This window comes from Berghia stephanieae, chromosome 7 (genome assembly GCF_034508935.2).
Source record: "Berghia stephanieae isolate SIO BIC M18660-M18661 chromosome 7, UCSD_Bste_1.3, whole genome shotgun sequence".
NCBI lineage: Eukaryota > Metazoa > Mollusca > Gastropoda > Nudibranchia > Aeolidiidae > Berghia > Berghia stephanieae.
Genome location: NC_088366.1, coordinates 17,119,122 through 17,131,351, shown reverse-complemented (window position 1 = coordinate 17,131,351; position 12,230 = coordinate 17,119,122). Strand labels below are relative to the sequence as shown.

Here is a 12,230-nt window from a genome sequence, read left to right as displayed (position 1 = left end):
GGACCCCTTGTAAAGCGCTTTGAGCACGTTTAGTGGATATTGCGCTAAATAAAAAAGCTAAAAAAAAAATACTCTCAAAGATGAATACAGTAGAATCCCGATACAACCAACATGGTGGACCAGAGAGATCGGTTGGCTTTAAGCAAGGTTAACTTTATCCACTATCAATGGAACTGGAACACACTTAGATAAAGAACAGAAAATCTGGGACCTATAAGAGGTGTTGACTTTTAGCAGAAGTTGACTTTAAGAATGTTGACTTTGTGCAAAATCCAGCATATAAGAAATAAAACCAGTAAGCCAACGCCATATATAGAGAGAGACATGCAACTGGGAAGCGCTGTCATATCATTTGGACAGAATGTTTTTGATGGCCAAGTACTTATTACATGTTTAATTTCACAGCTGGGTGTGCCAAAAAAAAAAAAATTGAAAGGGAGGGGGGGGGGGGGGGGCATCTTAAAGGGCTCAAATTTGTGTTTCTCACAGCACCCTACATTCGACCTACATATTATCATAAGCCGAGTGTCATATCAGTTAACCTACAGGTACTTATAGGTCTGATAACGGCACGCAATACGATTCAATAGTCTGATGTCACGCCGCCCTGCAACGGCGGCCATCTTGGTTCTAAACAAAGAAAATCATTACTTTTTATTTTTCATGCTGGCTAGAACTTTTCATATGCCTTGTGATCAAAATGTGTAAAAGTCAAAACATGATCAAATTTATGTGTTTTTTTCCCTCTGGATACCCGTTATGCTCGCCGGAGAAATATTTCATACGGGCCTCCACCATTGTTCTGATAGTTTAGAGCCAGTGTTACTAAGTTACCATGCGTCATTAGGAAGGAAGTGACGTTACGACTGTTGAAGAGTATATTATATTGTACTTATTGTAAACAATTGAGTGCATCCTTCACAACGAGATCCTTTGTTTGTGCTTGGATTGGAAATTTAGGGGTAATAAATAGGCACATCCATGGATTGAACATGGAATCTTCTGTTCTCTAAACCAGACCCCTTGGTCTTCCTTTTTTTTCTGTGCTTTCAACTTCATATCTACTACTTTCCTCTATCATCTTCCTTTTTAATGGCTCTGAAATGACCTAATTGTGTTGCTAGCGCCGTAAAACCTCTTTTAAAAAATGCAAACATAGATGAATAAAAAGATTCGTACAGAATGTTTTCTTGGGGTTACGACCGAAAATATTTTACAGTGCAGTAACATAAAAAAGTCACCAAACGGCTTTGACAGTTGGTTGTAGTTGTAGAGGACTTAATGTATGCCTTGACTTTTAACTTCATATTTGTTGATTTGAGTAGTAGGTTTCTTCAGTCTTGTTAACTTCTGCAGCTATGTTTGTTATTTGTTCGTTCCAGTCTACATTTGATACATAGAAGGAACAACATTGACGACACTCAGCTATTTGTTATTGTTTGACAGCCATTTTTTAAATGATTAGTTCCCATTAAATTATAACAATCAAGTTTACTACACATTGTACTGTGTCATGGTACGTTATATCCCACTAGCGGATGTTGTGAGTATGTTACTTAAATACATAGCATCATATAACGGTGACTCCTGACAGCGGTTACAATGTTCTAAATGTGTGATTATGTCTTGTTTTATAATGTTGTGAAGGACGTTCAATTCTCATGATTCAATGTTGACACGAAGTGTGTTGTTTATCACCGCATCAATTGCCATGTCTCGTATTGAACACACCTCATGGGTGTTTACTCTTTATCAATACGTGCTTGGTCTATATGATTTATCATCGGATAACGTCTCAAGTTGATTAATGGAAAATAGATATGTACATCCAGTAAACGAAAAGAAAAACGTGTTCCATTTGCCCATTTTATTGATGCTTTGTGTTTAGGTAAGATACTAACAACATCCGCCAAACACAAAATTATGTGCAACTTTGAACGTTGATTGATATAATTTAGTGAGAACTAATCACCAAAATGGTTTTCTAAGAACAATAACAAAGAGTTGAGTGATGTCAGTTTCGCTACTTCTCGAGAAGTGCCGACTTTGAAAACTTGTACCTGTATTTATAAACATCTTGTCTCATACGTTCATAGCAAATGAGTGTATTCAAACTAGTGGGTGTATCCGGCTAGCCAGCAACAAAATGAAGTGATCTTCAAGTCTGATAACCAAAGATTGGTGCGTGACAGCGTGGCTCAGCGGTCTACGGTCTTTGCTTCGTACCGAGTTCGATCACCCGCCGCGCTGTGGAGCCTTGAGTAGTCACCTTACCCTAGCTCACTTTGCCTGGGTTATTCCAGTCTTCCCTCGGAATAGACCTTAAAAGAGAAATATCCCCATGGAGTTTTATTTATTTATTTATTATTGTTATGGTCTCGTTGTAATGGAAAATCTCAAACGCAAAATATTGTTCATTATAGCAATGATAAGACTAGCCCATAATTGTGGTCGGTTATCAGACCTGCAATGATAATTAATTATAATATACTGATGGATCATACTACACTACCGCCTCTATCGAAATTTATCACGTTCACATGCTTAGTGAGAATTTTGGCCTTCTGTAACCTCCTTTAACTTTGCAGAGATTAATAATTGTTTTGCAGGGATTAAAAAAAAAAGAATAAAAAAAAGCATTTCCCGTCCGCCGAGATTGAAAAGATTTGACAATGACTTTTATGGATGTCGAAATTCTTGGAGTGACTTGCTCTAAGCTCTATCGTGTACAAAGAGAGCTACAGAGAATCCTTGGTTTTTATTTACATAATGACAGCATGTCCATTGGAGGATCGATTGTCAACAACTGTCGTGCCTTTCGCTTTCAGTTGATGGAATATTTTTCTTTTACCACCACTTTCATTTAAAATACGTGATAAATAAAATTCCCCTATATTCATCCCATTGGGGAAATTTATCTCTAGGGTTTATTCCAAGGGAAGACTGGAATAACCCAGGCATCAGCTAGTCTAGGGCGAGGCTCAAGGCCACACAGCTTAGCGGTTGGTGATCGAACTCGGTACTTTTCGGGTACGAAGCAAATACCGCACCGCTGAGCCACGCTGTTTGAGGTCAACAAGCCATGAATTTCTTTGATTTCTTGAGGTTTTACAAGTAAATCAATTTGATGTTTCGATTGGAGGTCAACCTCAGACAATAACTAACTGGCTGTTTGTCCTTATTAAGAAATGTTGTTAACTCAGTCAACCCTAACACCGACCATATCTGTAGTTTACTCCATGCCTATCTATTACCTTTTTCTAAGACATTTATAGGCGTAGTATCAAAGCTAATGATTTTTGTTTTTACATGTTAATGATAGTTGAATCGAACTATGTACATGCTCATTTTTAATACATATTTTCCTGTTTTGAAAAGTAGCAAAAATCTCTGGGATTGAGTGAGTTAAGCCCGTGTTTTGGATCCTCAAGTGAAGAGACGGTCAAATGGATATGTCAAAGATAAAACCTTTAAATTTCTACATTATCGTTCTGAGGAACGATATGATTTATATGTATTCTATCTATTTATTATTTACAAGCATCTGTTTGAGCTATTTGAGTTTATCCCTTTAGGTTGGATTGTGTTCTTGTGTCTAGATTGGACATATAACTTTTAGATGTTTTCAAATCAGGCACAGGAACGGAATTCGATTTGGCAACGGAGTAAGAGAGGGAGAGAAAGGGAGAAAGAAAGAGATAGAGAGGGAGTTTGTGTGTGTGTGTGTGTGTGTGTGTGTGTGAGAGAGAGAGAGAGAGAGAGAGAGAGAGAGAGAGAGAGAGAATATTATTATGTTTCCTGACCTTGCTGAAATGTAAATGTTGCTGCTCGAAGCTCGAAGAAATAAATAATAATGTGAAAGTGAAATTGGATGTAAGCTTCAATTTGATTTACATTTGATCTGTTTTTGTAATTAAATTGAAGCTTACATTCAATAAAAAATTTCACACTATTATTTATTTGACCTTGTTGAAAGGGTCCAGATATTGATGTGTAGCCTTGACATCTAATTATGCAATTTGCAGTGGTGTTAAATATTCAATAACTACTAGATACAGCTACCACGTGGAAAAGTAGAATGAGATAATCAAGTTGTTGATATATGTATTATTACTTATGTAGAATAAAAATGTATTGCAGGTCAATGGTGCAATGGTTAAATATTTGTTGTTTATTGGTCTAAGGTTTGAACGTCGTGTTGTGAAGACAATGGATAGGATTTTCGCTGTTTTGAAGTCAGATTCGTGATCAGCATAAGATTTACAATAGGTTTGATACCAAGAACTAGATAGGTCTTTACTCCAAAAATTGTGGAAATTAGAAAGAAATTTTAATTAGTAGTGAGTCTATGTGGTCGACAGAAAACAGAAATTGCTTGACAGGCATCATCCTGGTCCATGTTTAGTATTGCTGTTGACTTTGGACCCCTGTAAAGCGCTTTGGGCACGTTTAGTGGATATTGCGCGAAATAACTGCTGTGTAATTATTTTAAAAAATAATATTTTTATAAATTTAAAGTCAGGAAGAGTTAGATGAACAAAAGGTTTCGTTCTTGATCACAGTAAAAAAAAAATAGATTTTAATTAATTTATTTATTTAATTTTTTTTTGTGGTCTATTTTTTTCTCCTCAACCGTTGATGCGACATCCCGGTCGACCGAGAAATACACATTTGAGTTTGAGATTGGCAAATGCCAAAGAGCCTTGATTGGGAAATGATATGGGTGGGGAAAGGATAGGATAGGATGTAACCTTGAATTATAGTTTACAAAAACAAAAAAAAAAAAAAATAAAAAAGAAAAAAGAGGTGGTGTGTGTAAGGGTGGGGGGGGGGGGGGTCGATTTATTTTATAAATCCTTTCTTTAAAAAATATAGCATTGTGGAGAATATTGTGCTTATTTGAGTCAATAAAAAAATTGATACGGCGCACAACTCTACTGAAAGATTTGAAAATTAGAAATGTATTTTTTACAGATAGATAAACAGATAACTTGATTTCCTTTTATAATTTAAAGTCAGTTTGAAAGTTCGTTGAGTCAAACAGATAATATCATAAAATATGTACCGACGACACTTGGCTCCCAAAATCAACTAATTTTGACACTGTAAAAAGTTGTCAATTTGCGTCATCTATTTATGACATCAAGTATTATTATTACTTCCGTTGTGTTGTTGATTTAGCGGTGATCAGTTTTGTTATGATATGTTTGTGTGTGTGTGTGTGTGTGTATGTGTGTATGTGTGTATGTTTGTGTGTGTGTTGTGTGTGGTGTATACATGTGTGAGTGTGTGTGTGTGTTGGCATTTTTCAGCAAATCGTGGCATTCATAGTGATATTATTCACTTGATCACATGAAGGTATTTCAGTCGCCATTTTGATTCTTTTTTTACTATTAGGGTTAGCTCGAGAGGTTCGTCATAAGTGTTATTAAAGGTGCTAGGGTGTTTGTTTTTCCATAAGTTAAGTAAAGGGGAGACATTCCGAAAGCTCCTACATCCCCAGTATTCTTTAAATTTGTATTTTCACCGTTGATATTTTGTCAGGCATTTATTTATTCAGTTTGTCATATAGAAGTATTTTAAAAACTCTAGAACAAAACTTGATAGATTTGTGAAAGTTTAAAATTTCCTAATTTGACCATTGTTTTGATTTTCGGTCGCCATTGTGATTTGTTAAGTATTGAAAGGTAGTGCAAAGCAGTCCGAGAGCTGTTTTTTTCTATTAGGGTTAGCTCGAGAGGTTAGTCATAAGTGTTATTAAAGGTGCTAGGGTGTTTGTTTTTCCATAAGTTAAGTAAAGGGGAGACATTCCGAAAGCTCCTACATCCCCAGTATTCTTTAAATTTGTATTTTCACCTTTGATCTTTTGTCAGCACGGTGGTAGAACAGCACATTCAACGTTCAAAATTCCAATTCCAATAACGGATAACAGCACCTGTAGCATCAGTCGCCAATCAGACACAGCTAAGTTACTGAAGAGTAGTTCTCTCATAATTTGGGATGAAGCACCTATGATGGACAGGCGTGTGTTTGAATGTGTGAGCAGGACATTTTGTTACATAACAGGCAGTTCAAAACCTTTTGGGGGCAAAGTGGTTGTACTTGCATGGGATTTTCGGCAAATTCTACATGTTGTTAACAAAGGAAGTGAAGCCGATATATTAAGTGTCACACTTAACAAGTCAATTATTTGGAATTTTGTAACCATTTTTCACATGAACAAGAACATGAGGGTTACTGATGACAATAACTGTTTTGCAAATTGGCTTCTCCGCATCGGAAATGGTACAGAGCCGGTTTTCAGCGAAATAGGAAAGTATTCTGTTAAATTACCTAAAGCGCTATGCCTTCCTGAAAATGACCCAGAATGCTTGATAAATGCTGTATACAATGATTTGAATCTGAACTTTGCGGATGAACGTTATCTATCAGAGAGAGCAATTTTGACTACAACCCATGAAAATGTTGACAAAATAAATGCAGCCGTTCTGTCCAGATTGACCTCATCAACTGAACAAATTTACCGCAGTGCTGATTCCATTCAAAGTGACTCTGACATCAACTTATAACCGATTGAATTCGTGAACGAACTTACACCTCCCGGACTTCCTCCACATGCATTACATTTGAAAGCCAACACGTCAGTCATGCTGCTTGGAAATATAAATCCTAAATCAGGCCTCCTAAATGGCACCCGTTTGTTAATAATCAAATTAGGTTCAAAGTATTAGAAGCCAAGATAATTACCGGTAGTAGAGCTGGCGACATAGTGTTTATCCGTAGAATCAATCTGACGACAACAACTGATTCAGGCTTACCATTTATTATAAATAGAAGACAGTTTCCGGTAAAATTGTCATATGCAATGACAATTAACAAGTCTCGGGGGCAGACATTAAGCAAGGTGGGGATTTTCTTACCACAACCGGTATTCACACACGGACAACTGTATGTTGCTGTGTCAGAGGCTATAGTGGCTTACACTTCATGTTGGGCCACACAGAAAAATCAACCGAAGATATACCAAATTACACAGACAACGTTGTTTACCAATCTGCCCTCATTAAATGATGGTGAGTACAGTATCGAATGAAAATAGTTCTTTCCCCGCGAAATTGCGGGCTTTTACAGTATAAAAAATAATAACAAAAAACTAATACAACTAACTACTACTACTACTACTACTACTACTACTACTACTACTACTACTACTACTACTACTACTACTACACTACTACTACTACTACTACTACTACTACTACTACTACTACTACTACTACTACTACTACTACTACTACTAACTACTACTACTACTACTACTACTACTACTACTACTACTACTACTACTACTACATACTACTACTACTACTACTACTAGTACTACTACTCCTACTACTACTACTACTACTACTACTACTACTACTACTACTACTACTACTACTACTACTACTACTACTACTACTACTACTACTACTACTACTACTACTACTACTACTACTATACTACACAAATACTAATATATATATAATACTAAATAATATAATAATAATAAATAAAATAATAATAATAATAATAATAATAATAATAATAATAATAATAATAATAATAATAATAATAATAATAATAAATCTTTATTGTCCACAAAACGTAAAAAAATCTCCGTGGTTTACGTTGCATTTAATACCTACTAAATCTGATTGCAAATATATTGATGTTATGCTGCCTAAAAGCAATAATAACAATGTGTTGAGTGACGTTGACTTCATTCCTTCTATTGATGCTCTGTGTTAAAGTAAAATCCTCACAAAGTCCGCCAGTCAGAAATAATGCTCCAGCCCACAACTCTACATGGAACCTTGAACGTTTATAGTCTGATATAATTTAATGAGAACTAATCACAAAAAATGGGTGTCTAAAAACAAAAACAAAGGGATGCGTGACGTCAATTTGGTTCCTTCTATATATATCCAAGAACTTTACTCACTCCATCCGTTCTCTCCTCCTTCAATACATATTCTCTCTCATCACGTTCTTGTGCGGCTATGCATGTGGTCTTGTGGTATGACACTCGCCTTGGGTACTGGTTTCGAGTCCCGCGCTGAGCGGCGCAGAATTGAATCATTGGAAAAGGCTCTTTACTCGCATTCTCTCACCTTGTTCAGGTGTAAAATGAGTACCTCGCTATTTATAGCGTAGTCTCTGTCGGGAAACAATTGCAATATCGCCTAACGGGTCGTGTCTCGTCTAACATGTTTTGCTGTCGGCCAAGGACCCTTATAAAGTGATTTGAGCACATTTAGTGAATATAGCGCAAGGTTTTTAAAAATGTATTTTGTATACAGCATTCCTCTCTCTCTCTCTCTCTCTCTCTCTCTCTCTCTCTCTCTCTCTCTCTCTCTCTCTCTCTCTCTCTCTCTCTCTCTCTCTCTCTCTCTCTCTCTCTCTCTCTCTCTCTCTCTCTCTCTCTCTCTCGACATGTTACATTATTATATCTATTACTGTATATGATGCAAAAACCTTGGACGGTTATTGATGCTATGAATTTAGGTAAAATGCTCATATCATCCGCCAGCCGGAAATAACGTACTGACACACAAAACTACGAGTAACCTTGAACGTTAAAAGTCTGATTGGTATAATTTAGTGAGAACTAAATACCAAAATGGCTGCCTTAATACAATAACAAAGGGTTGAGTGACGTCAATTTCGTTCCTTCAATTGTCTGATATAATTTTGTGAGAAGTAATAACGATTGTGAGCAAGACGAAAAATAGAATAGGGAGACAGTGACTGGGACCAGTGACGGTCGGTGTTTAATACCTCACCGTGTGTGGGCAAAAATCCTGTGCGACTGAGGCATGGATTGGGTCACATCGACCTAGACGAGCCCCGCACCGGAACAAAACGTAGCGTCTATGATGACCATTAGGGCTAACCCACACCGGAGACTGACCCCGACGACCCGGCACTGCCGACTTCCGGACAAAGACGTCAGGCACGGACAAAATACTAAGAATAAAGAGAAGAGCCGCTAGACCTATATCAAGCTCGAAAAAAATAAAAACGGCAGAGGACGTCGGGTGCTTGGTATAGGTAGGTCTAGCGGCTCCTCTCTTTATTCTCTTCTTTTCAATGCCGATGATGGTGACGATGACTACGATGTTACTAGTGTGCATATGTGTGAGTGTGTCTATGTCAATATACATATCGTATTGTTATAAATGTGTAACCAAATGACAAATTGCCACTATTTTTAGGACAATAAAGATATATCATCATCATCATCATCATCATCATCATCATCATCATCATCATCATCATCATCATCATCATTATTATTATTATTATTATTATTATTATTATTATTATTATTATCCGTGGCCGTGCCCGTCGTATTTATCCGGAAGACGACGGTGTCGGGTCGTCGGAGTCAGTTTCCGGTGAGAGTTAGACCATACACATCATTTATCATTTGTTGACAAAGGGGAAACCTTGTCTTTGTGAGTTTTTCAAGCTTTCATTCTAGTTTCATAGTCATTGTGTTTACTTCTTCGAGCTTCAAACAACTTTGCCAACCAGACAGGGTATTAAATTTATATAGCGTCCTTTACCTAAACCTCAAGATCTTTTATGAATTCTCACTTCACCATTTTTATCAATTTAAAATCCGAACCAAACATTGATTAAATGATAAATACAAACAGTCAAACACGTCCATTGATGTTGTTTGTCATGTTGATAAGTGTGCCACTGAATGGTTTTATTTGTAAACGATGTTTTCAGAAATTTATTTATAAAATTCTTCTATCTTATAAGTAGATTGATATCAATTGTATAAGATATTATCTTTGTGATAAAATAAAGATGTTAAATGCCTACATATCGTTGTTATTCAACTAAAGAATCACAACTTTTAGTCATAAGAAATTGTAAAGTTTTGGGTATTTAGACAGTGATAAACATTGGAAGACTTCTATCAGAAAGAGAATGTTAGATTCAAAGATATGATAATTGGTTTAGAGGAGATATGTACATTATTATACATAATCTTAAAGATTTTTCTATTTATTTTGAGTTGTCATTATTAATGCCCATTTGCACAAATTTTTGATGTTTCACTGATCGAAGCAACGTGATTTGAGGTTTGATTTAAAAATTGATTTTAGTTCCATTTTCTTATTTTAATCATTTTTTAAGATGTCATGGATGGATCGAGGAAACAAGGTGACTGTTATGGTTTATGAGTTTTGTTTCGTCATCATATTTGTTAAACCGTCATCATTATCTTCTTATGCTTCTTCCTCCTCCTCGTCATCGAAGGTGATGGCATCTTCAATCGTCGCCTCTTCGTACTGTTGATACTCCGATACCAGATCGTTGAGGTTGGATTCGGCCTCGGTGAACTCCATCTCGTCCATACCTTCACCTGAAATTGTGATGATAATGATGATGTTCGTGATAATGATGATAATGATGATGATGATGACGACGACGACGATGATGATGACGATGGTGTTGATGATGATGGTGATGATGGTACGATTATGAGTTAAATTATATGTCAAATTATTGTAAAAGATCCAACGCAAGTTTGGGATTTGGAAAATGTAAAATAGAGTGCGCTTAAACTCGGCGAAATGGAGTTTGAGTTCCGTGTGGTTGGCCGAGGAATCTTAGCAAAGGAGTACGGCATTACTGAGGAAGCCACCAAAGATGTGTATTAGAACGAGGTTAATGTAATTTTTATATTATGATCAAGTATAGACCCTGACATTTTGTCAAGAGAAAAATATCAACTCGTTAAAGATTTAGACAAAGTAATGAACAGACTGTCATAGAAAAAGAAGAAAAGGATTATTGTTTGACCCTACCTGAGAATAAAGCTATCGTTTGAAAAATCTTACTGTGGATAGATAGGTAAACATGTAGCCCCCCCCCCCCCCCCCCCCCCCCCCCCAGGAGAAGATACTGGTAGGAGATTAAAGGGAAATTAGGAAAAGGGAGAAGATCGAATTTTTGGGTCATCAACTTTGAGAAAATGACAGGATTGATGAACCAACGAATGACTTCCACAATGAAATATTAGACCTACCCGTGTACCAGTGCAAGAAAGCACGACGACGGAACATAGCAGCAAACTGCTCTCCAACCCTCTTGAAGGGCTCTTGCATGGCGGTATTATTGCCTACGAAGATGGCAGACATCTTGAGGCCGCGAGGTGGTACGTCGCACACAGCCGTTTTCACATTGTTTGGAATCCATTCCACGAAATAACGGCTATTTTTGTTCTGGACATTGAGCATCTGTTCGTCGACTTCTTTCATGGACATCTTGCCTCGGAAAACAGTAGCGGCAGTCAGATATCGGCCGTGTCGTGGATCACAGGCGGCCATCATGTTCTTAGCGTCGAACATTTGCTGGGTGAGTTCTGCCACAGTGAGGTTCCTGTACCATTGGCTGCCACGTGATGTAAGAGGGGCAAAGCCAGTCATGAAGAAGTGCAGCCGTGGGAAGGGAACCATGTTGACAGCAAGTTTACGGAGATCGGCGTTCAGTTGACCAGGGAATCGAAGACATGTGGTGATACCAGACATTGTTGCAGAAACCAGGTGGTTCAAATCGCCGTTGGTTGGCGTGTTCAGGCGTAACGTATGCAGACAGATATCGTACAAAGCTTCGTTGTCGATAATGTATGTCTCGTCGGTGTTCTCTACAAGTAGGTGGATGGCTAAAGTGCAGTTATAGGGTTCAACAACTGTGTCCGATACCTGTGTAAGAGATTAAAATTAAATTGTTATTGAAAATTTGAGAAGTCCTCTATCTGTTTTCCCCCATCTTGTTTAAGCAGATGGGAACCCACATGGCGCGGTGCATAGGCAATTCCAACGTGCTCTTCATTATTTGTGGAACCTCAAGTAAGATAGAGTACAGTGAAATCCGCATAAAATCAACTTCTGCTTAAAGTCAACACCTCTTGTTTTCTGTTCCTTAATTTGAAAGTCAACCAACCTCTTTGTCCGATGGTGTTGACTAAATCAGGATTCCATTGTGCTAATGACGATACTCATGTTAAGTACTAAGATAAGACTGCTTTTATTACACTAATATAGGTTGAATAAAAAATTTTAAAAAGCCGCTGGTAAAGAATTAATATAATGTAAAATAAGAAAATCAAGGATAAACATTTGATGTCTAAAATTGAGCTTACTTTATACTTGGCAAAATTTAAT

General features: G+C 37.1%; 1 protein-coding gene across 1 annotated transcript in view; it reads right to left on the bottom strand.

The window, feature by feature from the left end:
• Positions 1–9,717: 9,717 nt before the first annotated feature.
• The window catches only part of LOC144976805 (tubulin beta-4B chain-like), a 9,434-nt gene continuing 6,921 nt past the window's right edge, over positions 9,718–12,230 (bottom strand). Inside the window, exons 4-5 of the mRNA XM_078921277.1 lie at positions 11,093–11,768; positions 9,718–10,426 (exon numbers count right to left, since the gene is read on the bottom strand). Of these exons, the coding sequence (XP_078777403.1) occupies positions 10,290–10,426; positions 11,093–11,768 (813 nt within the window). The 3' untranslated portion in view covers positions 9,718–10,289. The remainder of the gene's footprint in view (positions 10,427–11,092; positions 11,769–12,230) is intronic.